Source organism: Mercenaria mercenaria, chromosome 4, assembly GCF_021730395.1.
Source record: "Mercenaria mercenaria strain notata chromosome 4, MADL_Memer_1, whole genome shotgun sequence".
NCBI lineage: Eukaryota > Metazoa > Mollusca > Bivalvia > Venerida > Veneridae > Mercenaria > Mercenaria mercenaria.
In genome coordinates, this window is record NC_069364.1 from 13648712 (window position 1) to 13673545 (window position 24834).

General features: G+C 36.5%; 1 protein-coding gene across 1 annotated transcript in view; it reads right to left on the minus strand.

Annotated features, from left to right (window-relative positions):
* The window catches only part of LOC123551044 (activating signal cointegrator 1 complex subunit 3-like), a 256055-nt gene that overhangs the window by 81368 nt on the left and 149853 nt on the right, over positions 1-24834 (minus strand). Inside the window, exon 31 of the mRNA XM_053540056.1 lies at positions 3198-3335. Within this exon, the coding sequence (XP_053396031.1) occupies positions 3198-3335 (138 nt within the window). The remainder of the gene's footprint in view (positions 1-3197; positions 3336-24834) is intronic.

Genomic DNA, 24834 nt, shown 5'->3' on the forward strand with positions numbered 1-24834 from the left:
ACACTGGCAAAGTCCCTGTGTAATGTAAATTGTTCAATGGCTCAAACTACTGATAACTTGAACAAATTTTACCAGTACCGTCGAGTTAGAGCGAACAAAGTTTGACCGTTCAGTCAAAATATGTATTAAATAGCCTACAAAGGCAAAAAAAAACCCCCCAAAACATTCCGACTGCTTAAGTTTAGTGGCTGTTACAGACAAGTTGAAATTAGGAAACTAGAAATGTGTCTATGGGACACAGATGCCCCTACTACATGACATTAAAATGAAATTTTTTTCCTAGGTCAGGGGCCATAACTCCTACAATACTGAACGAATCCGGACACAAAACCCCAGGTGCACAACTGCACATGCTGACCAGCATTCCTGTAAAGTTTGGTGACTCTAGGTCAAATACTTTCGGAGCTATGCGCGACACAACATTAAAATGACCAATTGTTTACTAAGTCAGGGGCCATAACTCCTACAGGACTGGATGAATCCAAACGCGAAACCCAAGGTGCACAACTACATATGCTGACCAACATTCCTGTAAAGTTTTGTGACTCTACGTCAAAAAGTTTTGGAGCTAGGCACAACACAACACTAAAATGACCAATTTTTACAAAGTCAAGGGCCATAACTCCTACAAGACTGAATGAATCCGGAAGCAAAACCCCAGGTGCACAACTACACATGCTGACCAACATTCCTGTAAAGTTTTGTGACTCTACGACAAATACTTTTGGAGCTAGGCACGACACAACATTCTCAGAAGGACGGACGGACAGACAAAGGCAAATCTATATGCATCCACTCCAAAGTGGGGGCATAAAAATGTCATTTTGTGAAGTTAGCTGACTGGTTGCTTAGTCATTGCTTTAATACAGGCTAAGGTAGATCACAATGAAATTTGTGTATTTATCATGGTATATAGAAAAAGACGCGACTGATTCGCCCGACCATGACTATGACCTTGAATATCAATATGACACACTTGATCAAGAATGGTAATACTAAAACATGATTACAGGGTTGCCAGCACTCTGGGTGAATAAAATTCTCTGACTTTTCCATGACTTTTCCCTGACCAATTCATGTTTTTCACTGACCAAAACCGCCAAACATTTAAACGGCCTCCTGACCTCCCCTATAGCCGTCCAATCCTCCCATTATTTTTTTCCAGATGTTTTGTATTTATTTTCCAATATATTAAACATAAACATCAAACACAATGATAATAAACATGGTTTTCTTTCTTGTATGACTGTTTGGTGGTCAAGTCAATGAAACATAATTGTGTCTATTGGTCAGTGAAACCTAATTATTATGAGATACATATCAAAAGCATCTTTGCAAGACATGCAACTATCAAAAATCTAACATCTTTTAAGGTACAATTTCCTCATGGTAAAAACAATAAAGTATGGTTAATAACAAGACCATTGGAACCCTGCTAGTATTAGCAAAATTTCATTCTCAAAAATCCAAGATCTGTTATTATACAGTTTCCTAGAGGCAAAAACAACAAAACACCATGACTAATAGCAAGATCATTGGAATCATATTGACAAAGCATCACTCTCAAAATCCAAGATCTCTTAATATACAGTGTCCAGAAAACACCTGGAGTACCTACAACCAAAAAAGTGTATTAGAATAATGTTAGTTGTAGGCTCTCTTCATGTGTCACTTTCCTACAAAATAAAAAAAAACATGTTAAGTTAGCTCTGGAGGCAAGGGTTGCAAAGCCTTTCAGTCTTCAAGCAAAATCAGTGTTTAAAGAAAAATGGGGGATTTAAACAAATTAAATGCATGTTACAGTATTACATCATTAAACTTTGTTTTTAATTACTTAAATTTAATGCTTGAAGACTGCCATAGCCACAAAAGTTTAAAATGATTAACTTCTTTGAGCTTTGAAATAATTTTTCCCTGACTTTTCCCTGACTTTCCATGATTTTCATTTTTCACTGACCAAATTTTAAAATTCCCTGACAATTCCCTGACCTTGAAAAAAAAAACAATTTCCCTGACTTTTCAAGACTGCTGGCAACCCTGATGAAACAGATCAAATGCCTCCGTTTGAACAAAGCTGAGTGAGGACCTTACAAGGATGCTGCAAACCAAGTTTAATGAAGATATGCCATACAGTTCAAGGGGAAAAGCCATTAAAAGATGTTTCTTTTTTTAGCTCTAGCGGCCTTCAAGGGGCCAAATGCCCCCATTTAAAGAAATTTAACAGAGGACTTTATAAGAAAGCTACAGATCATGTCTGATGAAGATCCATCATGCAGTTCCCGAGAAGCTGATAGATTTTTTCTATATTTAGCTCAAGTGGGCCTTTAAAAGAGGTCAAGAGCCCCCCATTTAAACAAACTTGGGAGATGACCTGATAAATGATGTTACAGACAAGAATGTGATTAGTGATTTCTATTTTTAGAAACAGCAGCCCCTAAATGGGGCTGACTTCCCTCATTTTATTGAATTTGGGAGAGGATCTCATAATGAAGATACTTATAGTTTTGCTTTTGGTTGCTATGGCAACCAGAAGTCTCCACAGAATGGATTTCTTTTGACAAGTTTGAAAGAGACCCACCAGTCAGTTTCATTGACTTCCATCCTTTAGTTTTAGAGATTTGAGGTTTAAAGAAAATGCTGAAGCCGACAGATGGATGGCAGACCATGTACCTTAATCAATTTAGCTAATGTGAGCAAAATCAAGCAAAATGTGGAATGTCTATAACAGCACACAGTAACCATTGTTTTTTGAAAGTGATCGTCTATTTTAAACTACCATTCAAGCTTTGCAGCTCTCAATGCTTCTCCTAACCTTCAACATCAGCAGAACTGACTGCTACAATTGCAGAGTGCAATATTCATTTGATTCATTCAGAATATAAAGCTACTATCATCAGCCAGAAGTCTTTGGAGATTTGTGCATAATCAATGGCAGCAAAGGAAGAGAAGTCTGTACTTGCCAGATACTGCTGAAAGATGATTTATCTCCCTTTATGGCTGTGCAATTCACACAGTTCATCTTTCAATTCGGACAGAACCACTGACTATTAAAAGGGGCGCATACCAAAATGATACTGACTAAATGGCGAACAGTGTAGATCATGATCAGACTGCACAGTTGTGCAGGCTGATCATGATCTACACTGGTCGCAAAGGCAGAATCAATCATAATCCAGCATGAAAAGGGTTATACTAACCTGCACTTTTGAGTTGACAAAGAGTTCCTCTGTGATTTTTCTATCCCTTTCTATGAGACCTGCATGATGTATTCCGATACCAAAAGCTAGTGTCAACTTGAGATTGGTGTCTCGCACTCCACTTATGATATTTTCCATCTGAAATTGAACATAATACTATAGTTAGTTTTCTACAACTTTTCAACAAAATTTTAGTTACATCTGACAGTGCGTTTACCTAGGTCCATACCAGTACTTCTACGCAAGTAAATGACAACTTTTCCGTCTGCAGCAGTAGTTGTGGACATGTCTCTTTAGACACTGTGAAAGCATTAATATTGTTGGGGACTAATTTTTGTTTTGTCAATTCCCTCAAAATTTGAAGTGCACAAATTGATATCCTGATAAAATAACCATTTTAGCCAAAACTACGAAATTTCCAGCCCATGAAATTTAATGATTAAATTTTCTTCAATGTAGCGTTACACTGAATTCTTATGTGGCCCCAGGTTCTGACCCATAACTGCAGTTCTCTATTTTTTCTACAAATTTAGTCATGTTGGAGTGCTAATTTAATCTAGCTGGTTCCTGGATTCTGTACCACTATTAGCTTGTTCTCTAGAAGTATTACGGACAACTTTGTCTAATCAATCAGGAAATGCAGGATTTCAGACATTGTGACTCCTCTCGCCAACAATCATCACTGAGATCACTTGTCAATAATATCACAAGCTACTAAGCTGATAAGGTAGGTTATCCGCAAACATACAATACAGTTGTTTACACTGAGATTTGATTGATGGCTCATACCATTAATTAATCGTTATTTCTAATACCTTTATCTCTTGAACATGGTGCAATGCAGTCCATGAGAAATACAGAGCGTCACCTCAACGCAAGAAGTGGATAACTGCATTGACTTAAAGAAGGACTTATTCACTTTTTGCGCTAAGGTGACGAGAGGTTAAATAATCAATGTGATAAATTTCTTATTATCAAGGGCATGTTCTGCAGCTGGTTATCAAACTTGGCTGAGACATAATGCCATTATGCTCAGTGTAAACCAGTTTGTTGAATATTGGATAAGCACTGCTTAAGTCAGAGAGTTGACATGGTCAATTTTCATAATTCTGTGTAATTAAAGGACCATGACTCCTGAGAGATTTAATGATCCAGCTTACATTCAAACTTGACCAAGATATCATACCCATAAACATTATGACCAAGTTTGGTGAACACTGGATAAAAACTACTCAAGTTAGACAGCAGACACTGTCATCATTTTCGCAATTTGTTAGCAATGAATGGGCCATAACTTCAGAGCCTCTGGGACAATCCAACGGGATATTGAATTTGGCAGAGATATTTTGTCCATAATCATAGTCACCAAGGTTGGTGAATATTGGATTATGAAGTTAATGGATGCAGTGGATACTGCCCATCAGCTGCCACCGAGGATCACATAATATGTCCAAAAAAAATTCAATCCCTCACATACTTTTTCAAGATTTCAGCAAAGCAGTGACAGATGAACAGGTAGGCAGACATATGGCAGAATGGTTCAATTACTACATGCCTCCCTTTGATGACATAAAAGTGTATTGATTAACTGTTTTATAAACTTTAGTTTTACAAAACATCACAGACCTTGACCTGTACTGTTTGCAAAACTATTTAAATTTGAAATTAAACAATTCAAGTTACATAAGAAGTTCTATAGCAGACAAAACATTCCATTTCCATTAACATTTAAATTTCACATAATTCTTGTTTAAAAGCAGTTTTATAGTGATACAATCTGTCTAAAATAAAAACTTAGCTGCACTTTAATGGAATCAAAGTGACACATTGCTTTTACGATTCATTTAAATTTTCCACTGGGGAGGAAACAACTTTTTCTAAGAGCAACTACAAGAATACAAATTCTCTTTCAAGCTTAAGGCACAAAATAAAAGCTGTTTGTAAATCACATATGTCCCCATGACAGCCTGTCCCATTTTCAGTCCTGAGATTACTATGACCTTGACCTTTGACCTTTGTGGGCTGTAAAAGCATTCTTAAGTTATTCAGCCGAATCAATTTTCAGTCTGCAGATCACTGTGGCTTGCTTTTGGACCTAAAACTGCTGATCAACTGATAGCGGGCAATCATCCTAAAAAGTTTGAAGGGAGAAGGCCAAAAAGTTCTAAAGTAACTGAGCGGAAACCAGACTTGAAGTTACTGTGACCTTAACTCTTGATGTACTGACCGCTTAAACAATTGAGGTCATCTACTGACCAGATACAATCACCCTGTGAATCTTGATAACTGTAGGCTAAAGCATTCTTTATTTATTGAGGGAAAACCATTTTCAATCCTGAGGTAACTGTGAACTTGACCTTTGACCTACTGACCCTCAAAACATTAGGGGTCATCTACAGGCAATCATCCTATGAAGTCTGACAACTGTAAGTCAAAGCATTCTTTAGTTATTGAGCAGAAACTGTTTTCAGTCTTGAGGTATCTGAAACCTTGACCTCTGACCTACTGACCCCCAAAATAATGTGGGTCATCTAGAGACCAGGCATTGCATAGCTATTGGCCAGAATACAAAATGGTCTATGGATGGAGAGACTGACAAACCAACAGATTGACAATGAGCAAAACAATATAACACCTCTTTATTGAAGGTGTAGAGGAGGCATTAAAACATTTCTGCATGGGAGGACACTTCAATATGGTAGTATGTTTAGGACATGCAATTATTTTTTTAGGATTAAATTATCTTGAGCGATCAACATCTTATCTCGTGTGCACGACATCTTATCTTGAGCGATCAACATCTTATCTCATGCGATCAACATATTATTTTGAGCGATCAACATCTTATCTTGAGCGATCAACATCTTATTTCGTGCGCACGACATCTTATCTCGAGCGATCAACATCTTATCTCGAGCGATCAACATATTATCTTGAGCGATCAACATATTATCTTGAGCGATCAACATCTTATTTCGTGCGCACGACATCTTATCTTGAGCGATCAACATCTTATCTCGTGCGTACGACATCTTATCTTGAGCGATCAACATCTTATCTCGAGCGATCAACATATTATCTTGAGCGATCAACATATTATCTTGAGCGATCAACATCTTATCTCGAGCAATCAACATATTATCTTGAGCGATCAACATCTTATTTCGTGCGCATGACATCTTATCTTGAGCGATCAACATCTTATCTCGAGCGATCAACATCTTATCTTGAGCGATCAACATATTATCTTGAGCGATCAATATCTTATCTTGAGCGATCAACATCTTATCTCGTGCGCACGACATCTTATCTTGAGCGATCAACATATTATCTTGAGCGATCAACATCTTATTTCGTACGCACGACATCTTATCTTGAGCGATCAACATCTTATTTCGAGCTATCAACATATTATCTCGAGCGATCAACATATTATCTTGAGCGATCAACATTTTATCTTGAGCGATCAACATCTTATTTCGAGCGATCAACATATTATCTTGAGCGATCAACATCTTTTCTCGGTCATCTTATCAATATCTATTAAGGACCTTTGTGTGAATTCAGATCATTAGTAAAAACATAAGGCTGCCACCGTTTTTGTTTTTATTTAGATTATACTTATAACCGTTTCACATGTTTGCAGGGTTAGACATTTAAATACGGAAACTGATAAAAAAGGCAGCAAAAATCAGTGATGATGCAAAGAAATAAATTTAAGTCCTTGACAAAAAAAAAAATAGTATGTATGCTTCGCTATGGAAGCCCTGGAGGGACAATTGATTTCCGTACTTCTAACTTTTGCACTTCTCACTTCCATCTTCTTGACTTCCTACTTCCTACTTCTAACTTCCACACTTCTGACTTCTAACTTCCGCACTTCTGACTTCCAACTGCCCGACTTTCGACTTCTGATTTCCAACTTCCACACTTCTTACTTCCGACTTTTGACTTCTTACTTCCTTCCTCTAACTTTCGCACTTTTGACTTCTGACTTCCAGCTTCCTGACTTCATACTTCCGACTTCCAACTTCCACACTTCTTACTTCCGACTTCCAAAAAAGGAAAGTTGGCAGTCAGAAGTGCGGAAATTGGAAGTCGGAAGTCAGGAAGTTAGAAGTGTGGAAGTTAGAAGTCAGAAGTGCGATAGTTAGAAGAGGGAAGTAAGAAGTCAAGAAGTAGGAAGTAAGAAGCATGGAAGTTGGAAATCAGAAGTCGAAAGGCAGGAAGTTAGAAGTCAGAAGTGCGGAAGTTAGAAGAGGGAAGTAAGAAGTCAAAAAGTCGGAAGTAAGAAGTGTGGAAGTTGGAAATCAGAAGTCGAAAGTCTGGAAGTTAGAAGTGCGGAAGTTAGAAGTCAGAAGTGCGGAAGTTAGAAGAAGGAAGTAAGAAGTGTGGAAGTTTGAAATCAGAAGTCGAAAGTCAGGAAGTTAGAAGTCAGAAGTGTGGAAGTTAGAAGTCAGAAGTGCGGAAGTTAGAAGTAGGAAGTAGGAAGTCAAGAAGTTGGAAGTGAGAAGTGCAAAAGTTAGAAGTCAGAAGTGGGAATAACGGAAATCAATTGTCCCTCCAGGGCTTCCATACTTCGCCCATATATTAAACGATTTTCCTTGTTTTCCCTTAATTCATACATGCAACTTTTCTGCGCGAATTTATCAGTCGAACTGAAATTTGTTGCTGTTCTAACATGCAGTATGCATCATTGGTTATGTTCATTTGATTTTGAAGATAGGATGACCAATTATATGCATTGCTTTCCCAATTAATGTGATAAACTTGTACATGTACTTGTGGGAAGTTTAAATAACAGCGGAATAGGCAGGACCCTAATTAACATCTTGTCCGTATGTTTTACTGATGACCTAAATGCACACACAGAGGGCCTTAATATATTTAAATAAGATGTCGTGCGCTCGAGATAAGATGTTGATCGCACAAGATAAGATGTTGATCGCTCAAGATAATATGTTGATCGCAAGAGATAAGATGCTGATCGCTCAAGATAATATGTTGACCGCTCGAGATAAGATGTTGATCGCTCAAGATAATATGTTGATCGCTCGAGATAAGATGTTGATCGCTCAAGATAATATGTTGATCGCCCAAGATAATATGTTGATCGCTCGAGATAAGATGTTGATCGCTCAAGATGTTGATCGCTCGAGATAAGATGTTGATCGCTCAAGATAATATGTTGATCGCTCAAGATGATATGTTGATCGCTCGAGATAAGATGTCGTGCGCACGAGATAAGATGTTGATCGCTCAAGATAATATGTTGATTGCTCAAGATAAGATGTTGATCACTCGAGATAAGATGTTGATCGCTCAAGATAATATGTTGATCGCTCGAGATAAGATGTTGATCGCTCAAGATAAGATGTTGTGCGTACGAGATAATATGCTGATCGCTCGAGATAAGATGTCATGCGCACGAGATAAGATGTTGATCGCTCAAGATAAGATGTTGTGCGCATGAGATAATTTAATCTTAAAAAAAAATAACATATGTCCTAAACATACTACCGTACTTCAAACTTTAAAAAAAATAATGATTTTTTGAAGTAACTGTGACCTTGACCCAATGGCATCAAACTATCAAAACGACTTTCTACATAGGCCCTGACCAGGATTTGAACTGCAAACCATCTGTTCCACATCACATAAGGTAATTTTGGTGCTCTAGACCACTGTGCCACAATGGAATTTTCTAAGTAAGTTATGCTGCCCTTGAACTTGACCCGACTGACCCCATATGCAATCCCAAACTTGGGTTTTCTATAAGCTACACAAAGTTTAATTTCAATACATCAATGCAAACTAAAGTAATTGAGCGCATACAAAATTCGCTGATCTAATAACCATTTTTTTTTTCAAATTCTGGTTAATAAAATCATTGATTGTTATATCACTCTAGCTGCATCCTCCAAACAACTGTATTCAAAGAGTTTCAACAGAGGACAAGTGTCAGGGATTACTGTATATGCATTAACTGCATTTAAGCTATTCAAGATTTATTCAGATCTGAAATTAACCTGTCAAACCCCTTTGATGGCAATAATTTAGCTTTATGCAACATTCCGATTTTCAACAAAACAAGTCACTAAATTAAATGTACAACTTATGAATTTTTAATCGATCTGTTTGGCTGCTTTGTAAATTCCATTAAGATGAAAAGCTGATTAATGATACCATAATACAACTGATCAGAAATACAAACAGTGTCTATTGAAAGTGGCTGATTAAATTATTAATGTTCATGTGCCATGGTGTACTAAAATAATGATGATATCTATTGAAATAGAATTTTTATTATTCACATGTGAACCGAGGCAGTCTGGAAAGCAGCTATATCCTGCAAGAACAGTTTCTACAACAAGTTAACCCATCTATCATTATGCTTAGATGAATCAATTTTCTTTTTTGCAATTTTTAAAGTTATTGCCTATTTGAGAATTAGATACAACAATAATTATTTCAAGATGGCGTTTGTTACTTATGGGTTCATATTCACTCATATACTAAAATTTGTCAAAATCCCTAGTAACTCGATACTTTTTTTATGCCCCCAGCATCTACTGATGCGGGAGGCATATAGTGATTGTCCTGTCCGTCCGTCCGTTCGTCCGAGGTTAACCAAATGGGACCGTTTCATCTAGCATCAATACCCCTTACTAGAATGACTTCATACTAATGCAGATGTAACCTGTGACCATTCCTCATCTTCAGACATCACCTGACCTCAGTTTGACCTTGACCTCATTTTGGACATAGGTTGCTTTATATGGGCCATCTCTTGGTAAACCAAATGGGACCGTTTCGTCTAGCATCAATACCCCTTACTAGAATGACTTCATACTAATGCAGATGTAACCTGTGACCATTCCTCATCTTCAGACATCACCTGACCTCAGTTTGACTTGACCTTGACCTCATTTTGGACTTGGTCGCTTTATATGGGCCATCTCTTGGTTAACCAAATGGGACTGTTTCATCTAGCATCAATACCCCTTACAAGAATGAATTGATACTAATACAGATATAAACTGTGACCATTCCTCATCTTCAAACATCACCTAACCTCAGTTTGACCTTGACCTTAACCTCATTTTGGACTTAGGTGCAAAATCTATCGACAAGGATGCCAGTGGGGGCATCAAGCGTTTATTGAACACAGCTTCTTGTTTTAATTAAGCCATTGTCATCCCTAACCCAAAACTTTGTATAACAGTGGAACAGGATTAACTGCCTTACATACTCACTGACTGCTCATTTCCTCATTGTTGTAGGTATAGGACCTTCGCAAAATAGTGATCCTTCAATTTTAGGGGCTGACAAAAAATGAGCTAACAAAAAATTAGACCTATAATTATGACTTTTGACCTCAATGTACAACCTTTACCTGATATGAATTCCGATTTATTTTTAATTTTCTAGTGCTTAAATAGTACTTCTATGTCAATACTCATTTAATCCATTTAAATATCTATGACGAGAAACATGGAAATTCCACAAAAACCAGGTTTTCAAACTTTGCATCACGCCAACAGTATACCTTTAAACTTTTGAAAATTAATGGGAAATTTACTCCATTTAGGGATTCAATATCATCGATTGACACAATGAATAAAATCCCTGAAAAATGGTCTAAAATGAATATTAATGATTTCAAAGCATTATGAATTTCGCATATAGTAGACTGACATAGTACCTGAAGGTTATGTTGTCAATAACAACATCAACAACAACAACAAATCAAGTGCAAAACTAAAGCACATACTGCTTATCTCATACTGGAAAATATCCCTAAAACTGCTGGACGCTTCCTGAAACATAATTACGCCATGTTTAAAGCACAAAAGCAGGAATTCATGGACTGGATACATACTTCCTTATAATAGTAGTGAAGCTTCCAGAGAAGTTTCTTAAATCTCCAGAAAGTAGTTGTTGAGAAAAAAGAGTGCACTAGATATGCCCATTTGCTTTTGAGAGTCACAGAAGCAACCAATGAAACTTTAAATACTTCGGACAAGGATGGCGCTACAGTTTATTAATGTTCAATTTTCAAGGGGCATTAACTCAGTAAAAAATCATCCAAGCCAAACATGAAGACAGTATGTGCATCTTGGAGTGAAGTTGGCAATACGGTCTGTGGTTGCGGAGAAATACTCCAGACAAGAACTGAGGGATAGATGGAAACATGTACTGATGATCAGCAGTGACTATATTTTGCTTCCCCCTTACCATGTGGGAAATATGGGAGTTTCTGACACCAACACAGACATCAAACTTGTCAGAGGTATTATATTCTGTTTTTGAGTTTTATGAAGATAGCTCAAAAGATATGTCCATTGTAAAGTGTGCCATTTGTGGAAAGTCAGTAACCATGAGTCCTTCATTAATGCACTGCGCCCCTTAATTATTTGGTAACAACAATCAGTATTAATAACATGTGGGGCCAACATTTGCAGTTATTATTAATTCTGCTATATAGTAATTGCTGGTTATTATAATATTCCTATATATATAAATGTCAACTGATGCGGTATTGCCGATCAAAAACAAACTGCTTTTATCAGACCTGGTAGAACACAATCTAATCCTGAAAATACCATAAGCAGCTGGGTTTGTAAGGGGGTTTATTTAAAGATCCACTGATGATGTCTTTAAAATTCTACAAGAAATGCAAGAGGTGATTGCATTCAGCAGATCAGTGACTCATTCACCACTATGCACTTGCACTTAATTGATCAACATGTGCAACTGAAAACGGTGTTTTGTATGCAAAATTGTTCACTACAAAGCAATCAATTGGCACAACTACACATATCTGCATGGTCACCTTGATTGACAACCATCCGGTCCAGATATTGTGCGTATCTTGGAGTATAGTGGAATGTAGCAATAACGACGCTGTTCCAGGTCCCATCCCTTTTTAATAATGACGTATACTCCACCCCGCCAGATCAAACTGCATTTAAGCTATTGAAGATTTATTCAGATGTCAAACCCCTTTGTTGGCAATATTAGCTTTAGGCTACATTCCGATTTTCAACAAAACAAGTCACTAAATTAAATGTACAACTTATGAATTTTTAATAATTGTTTTGCCGCTACATTTCATGGAATTGTAATTTCATTAAGATGAAAAGCTGATTAATGATTCCATAATACAACTGATCAGAAATACAAACAGTGTCTATTGAAAGAGACTGATTGAATTATTAATGTTCATGTGCCATGGTGTACTAAATAATGATCATTATCTATGAAATAGAATTTTTATTATTCACATGTGAAACAAGGCAGTCTGGAAGGCAGCTATATCCTGCAAAACCAGTTTGTAGAACACGTTAGCCTATCTATCATTATGCTTAGATGCATCAAATTTCTGTTTTGTAATTTTAAAGTTATTGCCTTTTTGAGAATTAGATACAACAGGGGAGAAAACTCAGTAATTATTTCAAGATGGAGTTTGTTACTTATGGGTTCATATTCTCACATTGCTATCATTCATATATTCTAATTTATTAACTTATCTATTTATTTGGGTTTTACGGCGCACCAACACAGTATAGGTTATATGGTGCCAAACAGGACTACAAATTTTGGTTTCACATCTCTTTACATCGAAATAAAAACATGAAGTACAAAATCAAAATTTGCATACCTGTTGGAATCACAGAGTTACAGCAAAACCAAGTGTTAAGACCAAAAATTTGTCAAAATCCCTAGTAACTCTATAGTTTTTTTGTTGTTTTTTTAAGCCATTGTCATCCCCACCCCACAACTTTGTATAACTGTGGTACAGGTCTAACTGCCTTACTCAGTACTCACTGACTGCTCATTTCCTCATTGTTGCAGATATATGACATTTGCAAAATGATGATCCTTCAATTTTAGGGGCAAACAAAAAATGACCCAACAAAATATCAGACTCACATGACCTTTGACCTCAATGTACAATCTTGACCTTGAACATACATGGCTGACAGTTTTGATGTATATTATATCATGTGATTAATGTGAACATTTTGTGTCAACTGAACTTGAAGATACAGAGCAAACACAAAATTAATATGCTTAACTGACATTTGATCTCAATTTTGGATCTTGCTTGATCTCAGCTTATATGCCTGAAATAATGAGAAATCAAAACACTGCAGATTAAAGATATATAACGACTATTGTCCAATTTATTTGACCTGTCAAAACATGGACCCGGCTTTCAGTATATTCTGTTCGAGCAATGAAAGCCGGGAACATGTTTTGACAGGTCAATTAAATAGTACAATATCTGTCACTAAAATATTTTCTATTTAGATAATATTTATCTCAAATGTAGAAAATCTTCATCAATATATATCTTACCGTATTTTGGTGTGTATAGGGTGCGGTAATGTATAGTCCGCATCTAATTTTTGCTCTGGAAATGGTCGGAAAATTTAACTTCTAGCGTATTAGTCGCAGTTAAATTTTGGATTTTTTCCCCAGTAATATTTAATATTTACCGGCAAAAAAGTTATTGCGGCGGCCATATTGATGCCGCAGACTGAATTATTATCAGAACCTGATTGGTGGAAATCGGACAGTGTTATTTTCGTTCCCAACCGTTTCGTACCAACAGTAGTATCGGTAACAGACTACATCAAAGAAAAGCGGCTTTTTGACACTAATTGGCAGCAGACGGTTTGCGTTTACATTCTGTTATCATGCAAGTTTAAGTGTGAATTGTTTGCACAGCAATTATAACACCTTTCCGTGTCATGTAATTAACCGCGTTCTTTTGATTCTGAGTAAAAAGATTAACAAAATATCTCTTTTTGGATTTTTTTCTTTTATTTAAAAATCAAAAGTAAAAAATTATCTTTCAAGTTTTTTAATACGCTAAGAATTAGTATAAACAATGTTGGAATGGAGGACGGATCTGTCCGGATTTTATCCAACCCGGAGTACATGTCAATGGCGTCCAGTAAAACGAAAGTAGAAACAAACGTAATTCAGACTGCAAAAACATCTTTGAATTAAAGTCATTCGTAATTTTAATAGTCTGTATGGGTTATTTACGATATATTTTATTGAAAGTAACCGCTATTGGTTGAAAAGCCGCCGATATTGATATTTTTTATCCATTTTGTTCGTTCGTAACAGATGCATGTAATTTTGTGAGAGCTACGGTCAGAAAATTGGCCCGAAAAAAAAACTGCTGGCAATGTTCTGTCGTATAGGTCGCAGGAACTTTTTCAGGCAGCAAAATGGGTAGAAAAAGTGCGACCTATACGCACCAAAATACGGCACTTTACTAAATATTAAATTAATTGTGTATGTAATGCTACATTCACAATAAATTGTCATGCAGTGACAGTCGATTGTTTAAAAAAACTTCCAGCTTTTTAGCGGTAGTACATATTTATACTGCGTTTAGCTGTACATATGTACAGTGTTTGAACTATTTAAAACCTAATGCATTGTAGTACTGTTAATACAACTAAGTGTGTTAATTTTATGTTTACATAAACTATAATTATGTAATATTTTTTCTTGTTTTCAAATATGAATTTTGAGTCTAGTATACCTTTAAACTTTTGAACATAAAATTAATGGTTTTACTCCATTGGGATTCAATTTCATCGACTGACACAATGAATGAAATTCATGAAAAATGGTCTAACATGAATATTAATGATTTCAAAGCATTATGAATTTCGCATATAGTAGACTGACATAGTACCTGAAGGTCAATAACAACATCAACAACAACAACAAATCAAGTGCAAAACTAAAGCACATACTGCTTATCTCGCACAAGAAAATATAGCTAAAACTGCTGGATGCTTCCTGAAACATAATTACGCCATGTCAAAAGCATAAAAGCAGGAATTCATGGACTGGATAAATACTTCCTTATAGCAGTGAAGATTCCAGAGAAGTTTCTTAGAATTCCAGTAAGTAGTTGTTGAGAAAAGAAGTGCACAAGATATGCCCATTTCCTTTTGAGAGTCACAGAAGCAACCAATGAATTTTTGCTGAATTCCAGCCAGTGATTGCTAAGAAATACTTTGACAAGGATCATGCCTTATAGTTACCTAATGTTCAATTTTAGAGGAGCATTTACTCAGTAAATCAAAGCCCTGAAAGGACTGATAGGTAGTTATATGTTCATGAAGGCTGAACAAGAAATGAGGGCAGTAAACTGTTGATTATGGACAAACAACAATGGACTAAGGCAATCACTATAGCTTATACATGCTTTGAGCACTTCTTGCCCAAACATTAATGTCAGCAAAAAGCTCCTAAGCTGAAATAAATTTCTACAAAATGACATCAAACCGATATGACTGCAAACTATTATCAAGCAAAAGGACACTTGTGCAAAGAAGTCCTGTAACATCTACTTAAACTGCTAGATTTTGCCTGTCCTGAGATACCTTAATAAACATAAGATCATCTGGATTTCTTTAAGCAGAAAAAGTTCAGTATCAGTGTAAATTTTTTAGAGATTAATATGCTGACTTGTTTAAAAGTAGAGCATTACAAGTAACTCTAAGTATTTGGTAACAACATACAAGCAGTATCAATAACATGTGGCACCAACATTTGTAGTTATTGTTAATTCTGCTATATAGTCACTGCTGGTTATTATAACAAGGCAAAACAAACAAAAACAGAATATGCAGTATTCAGTTATGCAATAAAACTCTACATGATGAATAAAAGGCGTCTTAGATATGATCCTGAATGTAAAATCATACATATGTTTTGTTTATTAATATAAAAAATAAAATAACATTGCACATTCATGTTGCATATATATATTTTGCACACGCATGTAGCCTTCTGTCATAACTATAGCCAGATACAAATTTTAACCGAGGCAGTGTATGGGGGTCCAGGCATGCTCCCCCTGAAAAAAAATTGCGGTATATGTGCGATTTCCTGCGTTTTCTAGTTATTGAGAGGTTATTTTAAAGACACTAAAAAGTTAACAGCAATGTGATTTATGAAGTATAATTATGTACATTTCAATATTCAAGAATCAAAAATAGAGAAATCCTTCTCTGTCGGGGAGAGTCCCAGACCTGAAGAATTTGGCGTATTTTTGTAAATGAACATTAATAGGGCCGATTTTCAGTCATTTTTGCCGAAGTTTTAAGTCGTCTAAGACCTCTGAAGCTTCGTCACAAAAGCAAGATCCAACAGGCAAATACAGAATCAGCTGGAATAGGCGTTAATGTTTGTCGCAGAGCTCAAACCCTTTTTAGACAGACATGGAACTTTTAATGTTCTCATTTATGTGTTTCCACCTTACAAGTTCTGTCTCAAATTGACTTTCCATTGCTAAGTCATGAGAAAAACACTTCTGATTTTGTTTCAATGTTTTCCGTTTGATAGTTATTATTTCCTGGTAGGAGACAGGTACCATGTAATACGTCTTCCAGTTGTTTTGGAGATGCTATATCACTGGTCTAGAAAAGGAACTAAAGGCTGTCATAGGAGACAGCGCGCTCGACTATTTCTATGCTGGATAGTGAAAATGGGCACATCTGAGCAAGCTGGAGCAGTCACTGGAGTGTTTAATGACTCCAATGTGGATGAAGGTATTGGACAATAACTTCTGTTTGTGTCAAAATAATTAAGTAATAAGAGAGATAAAGATAAAGTTATGGAAACATTAAATAAGTATAATTCTAAGTAAAAAGGGGGCATAATTCATGAAATATTGGTGCAAGAGTGCTGCACCTTGTGTCATATGATGTGGTTGATGATGTGTAACATCTACTTTAAGTTTGAATCAAAATCCATTTAGTTACAACTCAGAGTGAAAGTGCACCAAAACTTTAACCTGAAATTCTAAGTAAAAAGGAGAGATAATTCATAAAATACTGGTGCTAGAGTTATGGTCTTTGTGTTATATGATGTGAATGATGATGCCGAACAACTATTTTAAGTTTGAATCAAATCCCCTCTGTAATAACAGAGATATAGAGAAAATGCATCAAAATTAACTTTAAATTCTAAGTAAAAGGGGGCATTATTCATGAAAAATTGGCGCCAGAGTTATGGACCTTGTGTCATATGATGTAGGTAATAAGGTGGAACAACTATTTTAAGTTTGAATCAAATCCATTTAGCAATAACTGAGATAGAGTAAAACTGCAACAAAACTTTAACCTGAAATTCTAAACAAGAAGGCCAAGATGGCCCTATATCGCTCACCTGTTATCATTGCACTTGAGGTCAAGAAGGTCCTCAGAAAAAATATCTAAGTCCAAAGGAAGGAAAGAAAATTTAACCAAAAAGAAAAAAAAAATCTTACAAGGTACAGATATGTCAAAATACACCTAAAAATTGGAGGTACCATCCATGTTGTACCACAGAAAAGTGGTCTCGGTTTTTCCCTACGGCCAATAATAAAAAAGTTACTAAAAATAAGCTATATATAGTAAAGTAAAAGGGAAATAATTAAAAAGAAAATTATTGTAAGTGAACAAAAGAAGGATCTGCCAAATAAATCTGTTGACATAAATGAAATTTCAGATCAGTATCTTCATTAGTTATGGAGATATACCCATTTTAATTTGAAATAAAGGGAAGTAATTTGACATAAAATCAGTCCATAGTTATCTACCCTGATTGGCTCAGTCCAACTAATGACAATAATTAAATTTCAAATAAGTCCTATAAGTACTTACTGATATAAATCCATTTTGACTACAATCAGGGGAGGTAATCAGATATAAAATAACTCTGGAACCTAAGATTGGATCTGATTTGTCATGGAATCCAAGATTTATTGTTGATGAAGATATTTTGGAAGTTTGTATGAAATAAAACCACAAATGAAGTCTCTATATGGCTGCAAAAGCCAAAATAGCCAATTTTGGACCTTTAAGGGGCCATAACTCTGAAACCCATGTTGAATCTGGCCAGTTGAAGAAAGGAACCAAGATCTTGTGGTGATACAAGTTGTGTGCAAGTTTGGTTAAAATCAAATCATAAATGAAGTTGCTGTTGTGCAGACAATGTCAAAATAGCTAATTTTGGCCCTTTCAGGGGCCATAACTCTGGAACCCATTATGGGATCTGGCCGGTTCAACAAAGGAAATGAGATCTTATGGCAACACAGGTTTTGTGCAAGTTTGATTGAATTCAAATCATAAATGAAGCTGCTATTGTGCAGACAAGGTCAAAATAGCTAATTCTGGCCCTTTCAGGGGCCATAACTCTGGAACCCATAATGGAATCTAGCCAGTTCAAGAAAGGAACCAAGTTCTTATAGTGATACAAGTTGTGTGCAAGTTTGGTTAAAATAAAATCATAAACGAAGCTGCTATTGTGCAGACAAGGTCAAAATAGATAATTCTGGCCCTTTCAGGGGCCATAACTCTGGAACCCATAATGGAATCTGGCCAATTCAAGAAAGGAATCAAGATCTTATGGTGATACAAGTTGTGTACCAGTTTGGTAAAAATTAAATCATAAATAAAGCTGCTATTGAGCAGACAAGGTCAAAATAGCTGATTCTGGCCCTTTCAGAGGCCATAACTCTGGAACCCATAATGGGATCTGGCCAGTTCAAGAAAGGAACCGAGATGTTATGGTGATACAAGTTGTGTGCAAGTTTGGTTAAAATAAAATCATAAATGAAACCACTAGCGTGCAGGCAAGAAATTGTTGACGGACGGACGGACGCACACACAGACTGACGACGGACGAAGGGTGATCACAAAAGCTCACCTTGTCACTATGTGACAAGTGAGCTAATAAAAAGGGTGCATAATTCATGGAAAATTGGTTCCAGAGTTATGGACCTTGTGTCATATGATGTGGGTGATGATGTGAAACAACCATTTTAAATTTGTATCAAATCCATTTAGTAGTAACTGAAATAGAGTGAAAGTGCACCAAAACTTTAACCTGAAATTCTAAGTCAAAAGGGAGATAATTCATGAAATATTGGTGCAAGAGTTATGGCCCTTGTGCCATTTGATGTGGGTGATGATGAGGAATAATTATTTTAAGTTTGAAACAAATCCATCAAGTAATTACAGAGATAAAGAGAAAGTGCATCAAAACTTTAACCAAAGTGCAGACGTGGAAGGACGCCGACGCCAGGTCGAGCAGGACAGCTCTCCATATTTCATATAGACGAGCTAAAAATGATTCACCTTAAAGTGATCAGTCATTGTTGTATTTTCACTGGCAATTGCCCTGAACCCTTGTCTACTGACAATTTGTGACCTTTTTGTGACGGTTGCAAGATGGACGATAAATCATATGCATATTAGTACCGATTTGCCAAAGCATGGTTGAAGAAATGTGATGGCTGCAAGATGGACGATAAATCATATGCATATTAGTACCCATTTGCCAAAGCATGGTTGAAGAAATGCGACGGTTGCAAGATGGACGATAAATCATATGCATATTAGTACCCATTTGCCAAAGCATGGTTGAAGAAATGCGACGGTTGCAAGATGGACGATAAATCATATGCATATTAGTACCCATTTGCCAAAGCATGGTTGAAGAAATGCGATGGCTGCAAGATGGACGATAAATCATATGCATATTAGTACCCATTTGCCAAAGCATGGTTGAAGAAATGTGATGGCTGCAAGATGGACGATAAATCATATGCATATTAGTACCCATTTGCCAAAGCATGGTTGAAGAAATGTGACGGCTGCAAGATGGACGATAAATCATATGCATATTAGTACCCATTTGCCAAAGCATGGTTGAAGAAATGCGACGGCTGCAAGATGGACGATAAATCATATGCATATTAGTACCGATTTGCCAAAGCATGGTTGAAGAAATGCGAAGGTTGCAAGATGGACGATAAATCATATGCATATTAGTACCCATTTGCCAAAGCATGGTTGAAGAAATGCGACGGTTGCAAGATGGACGATAAATCATATGCATATTAGTACCCATTTGCCAAAGCATGGTTGAAGAAATGCGACTGCTGCAAGATGGACAATAAATCATATGCATATTAGTACCCATTTGCCAAAGCATGGTTGAAGAAATGCGACTGCTGCAAGATGGACGATAAATCATATGCATATTAGTACCCATTTGCCAAAACATGGTTGAAGAAATGTGACGGTTGCAAGATGGACGATAAATCATATGCATAATACCCATTTGCCAAAACATGGTTGAAGAAATGTGACTGTTGCAAGATGGACGATTAATCACATGCATAATACCCATTTGCCAAAACATGGTTGAAGAAATGTGACGGTTGCAAGATGGACGATAAATCATATGCATAATACCCATTTGCCAAAACATGGTTGAAGAAATGTGACGGTTGCAAGATGGACGATAAATCATATGCATAATACCCATTAGCCAAAACATGGTTGAAGAAATGTGACGGTTGCAAGATGGACGATAAATCATATGCATATTAGTACCCATTTGCCAAAGCATGGTTGAAGAAATGTGATTGTTGCAAGATGGATGATAAATCATATGCATATTGTACCCATTTGCCAAAACATGGTTGAAGAAATGTGACTGTTGCATGATGGACGATAAATCATATGCATATTAGTACCGATTTGCCAAAGCATGGTTGAAGAAATGTGACGGTTGCAAGATGGACGATAAATCATATGCATATTAGTACCGATTTGCCAAAGCATGGTTGAAGAAATGCGACTGTTGCAAGATGGCCGATAAATCATATGCATATTAGTACCGATTTGCCAAAACATGGTTGAAGAAATGTGATGGCTGCAAGATGGACGATAAATCATATGCATATTAGTACCGATTTGCCAAAGCATGGTTGAAGAAATGCGACTGTTGCAAGATGGCCGATAAATCATATGCATATTAGTACCCATTTGCCAAAACATGGTTGAAGAAATGTGATGGCTGCAAGATGGACGATAAATCATATGCATATTAGTACCGATTTGCCAAAACATGGTTGAAGAAATGCGACTGTTGCAAGTGTCAGGATACTGGTTATATGACCCAGCGAAGTGCCTACGCCTTTAGTATCTTGAACAATGGTTTGGGTCCAATCGCTAAGGTGACTATGTCTTAGACTAGCTGACAAACGAATGTAGAATGTCCTTTGTTAAAACGTAGAGCTGGTGAGACCAAATATCTCATATATAGAATTTTCCTCTGGCTACCTTGCCTAAATTATTCGTGTACCAATGTTTCGTAAATGATTTCTATTATGAGCTAGACAATTTCAGGGATCAGGCAAATCACTAAATGTTTCAAACTATCAATCTTCAATTAAAAATGATTAGCTCAAACTCCTATAGGCTGGAGACTCTATACTTGACTGGTCTTTTTGTTGAAGTTCCCGTCAGACAATGTCTTTGAATCAACAACATACGAGCCCTATCGCATAGATGATCGGCCTCTGTCCTCTCAAACTCTATAAGATTGCCCTGACTCCTGGATGCTCAGCACCTATATGCTATCATATGTAGCATTCAACTACCATATAGGTATTATCCCCGATGCCTTGGCTGTACTTCGCCAATAATGCTGAACCGTCTATAAGCTGGAACTCTCCTACTATCTCAGTAGATTACCAAACTCTGGGTCTCTGTCTCAGCTTCCCTATGCTCAGCCTATATATGCTATCGTCTATAGCATTCAATTACCTTTAAGGTAAAGCTCCTATGTGCTGGCCCTATAGCTCGAAACCTTATCGAAATTCTGCTACTCTTCTTTAGTCTAAGAACTTCCAAAGTCTTCTTTTTAATAATTTATCCGCCCTGACAGGGTGACGGCAATAGTCTCCTTCTCAAGGTACTGGGATAAATTATTAGTTGAATCCTCGATGTGTCTTCTTCAACCGCTGGATACCGAATGAGCTCTCTATCATTCATCTACCTATTTATACCCCAGCAGACGTGCTATTTTTAGAACTTGTTTCTGATTGGTCCAAATTTATACATTGTGTCTTACAACGAGTACCTGCTCTATCAAATATCTGGTTCCCTTTAACTTTTGTATATGGCATAATGTGCGAAGCTGGGACCCAGTTATTCACATAATGAACCCAAATCAGCCACAAATGACCCAAATTCTATTAATTACAGCAATTCAACAATAATTATAGCAACGACAACATGAAAAGGGAGTCAATCACTATCTGTGCTTATGTGTTACGTCATCAATATATCAGATATACAAATTATTCTGACAGCAAGATGGACGATAAATCATATGCATATTAGTACCCATTTGCCAAAGCATGGTTGAAGAAATGTGACGGTTGCAAGATGGACGATAAATCATATGCATATTAGTACCCATTTGCCAAAACATGGTTGAAGAAATGTGACGGTTGCAAGATGGACGATAAATCATATGCATAATACCCATTTGCCAAAACATGGTTGAAGAAATGTGACTGTTGCAAGATGGACGATAAATCATATGCATTGTACCCATTTGCCAAAACATGGTTGAAGAAATGTGACGGTTGCAAGATGGACGATAAATCATATGCATAATACCCATTTGCCAAAACATGGTTGAAGAAATGTGACGGTTGCAAGATGGACGATAAATCATATGCATAGTACCCATTTGCCAAAGCATGGTTGAAGAAATGTGATGGCTGCAAGATGGACGATAGATCATATGCATATTAGTACCCATTTGCCAAAGCATGGTTGAAGAAATGTGACTGTTGCAAGATGGAACCCATGTTGGAATCTGGCCAGTTGAAGAAAGGAATCAAGATCTTGTGGTGATAAACTAAGAAGAAAGATTTTTCACGAAAATAAGTCAGATAAATCGCAGGAACAGTGTAAAATTAAATATTAGAATTTTACCACAAGGTCGGTTTTAGGACAAATTTTAAGATATTCTTATGTAAAACTGATCCAGAATCTATATTTATAACAGGGCAAACTTATGAACTGATAGTCTTATTAACCTTTTACAATACATGGACTTGTGTTTCATTAAACGGCTTCACATTTGGCTGCATGGCATCACATTTTGATACGCCGCTCCAAATCACACAACACGGTTTCAGTATGCATTAGATGGCGCCAAGCTTTAACGAATCATTTCATTTTACACTGCACGAACTCATGTTGCGTTAAACTCTTCACATTGGACTGCATGGCATCAAGTTTTTATACACCGCTCTTAATTACAAAAAGCAGTTTCATTATGCATTAGATGGCATCAAGTTGTAATAAATAACTTCATTTTACACTGCACATACTCATGTTGTGTTAAACGGCTTCACATTGAGCTGCATGGTATCATGTTTTGTTGGATGTGTTCATCGTTCCATGTTTAGATGGATGGAATGAAGTGTTGTATTAAATGGTTTCAAAATACAATGCGTTGAATGCAAATTTATTGGACGGGATGGAGTTTTAGACTAGACGGCGTTGAAATGCACTGCACTGACTGACTTGTTTATGAATGAATTGTATATTTACTAATTCTGGCGGTAACTGCCGCCCATACATATGCATATAAGTACCCATTTGCCAAAACATGGTTGAAGAAATGTGACGGTTGCAAGATGGACGATAGATCATATACATAGTACCCATTTGCCAAAACATGGTTGAAATGGCCTAGTAATCTTCCAGCTGGGAATCATGGTTCTCATAGTATACCTAGGCATAGGGTATAACATTAACAATGGCATTTCAAATCTGCCCCGGTGCCAGTGGGTAAAATAATTGTTGAAAGTTTACTTTATGCATCTTAAATGGTATAACCAAAATCTGCAGGCCGTGAGTGTTCAGTGAAAAATAATGATATTGCATATTGTTCCCTGTAAAATTACCACATTGTATTTCACTCCAGTATTTCAATACTTTACAGAAAATCACATAATAAATTATTCAGCTAAAATCCATTGAAAGCAATATACTTTTCATTAATTTTGGACTTTCTCACGAATCCCATCCAATCAAAATATTTCAATAACTAGCTGACAGCTGAGCTGAATAAATTTTCATGCTTTCATTTATTAGAAAAATATGTTTTTTCTAAATGCCAAACAAAATGGCAAACATTCAAGGGTGGCACAAAGAGATACAATAATTTCAAAATAGCTATGGTTTAATATTCTGACATTTCTAAATCTCATCAGTGTGCAAATAACAGGAGATTCTAGTGAGCGAAAAAGATTATTCTTTGATAAAAATATTTTTTTCATGGACATGCATTATGTGACGTGTTATAAAAACAATTCTTATTATCCGCTCTTCGGTAGTTCTACTAATTCAGACACAGTGGTTATTTCTGATATGCAGACTCAATAACCACAGATCCCCTCCCTAAATTCCAATTTGTTTAGTTCTGCCCATTGTTTTCTCGTTTAGGGCAAAGCCATTATTAGCTCATCTGAATATCTGAAAAAAAAAAAGATGAGTTATTGTCATCACTTGATCAGCGTCGGCGTCGGCATTGCCTGGTTAAGTTTTATGTTTAGGTCAGCTTTTCTCCTAAACTATTGCTTTGATACTTGCAATACTTGTTCAACATCAAAAGCTGACTCTGTACAGCAAGGAACATAACTCCATCCTGCTTTTTGCAAGAATTATGGGCCCTTTTGGACTTAGAAAACATCAGAATTCTTGGTTAAGTTTTGCGTTTAGGTCAACTTTTCTCC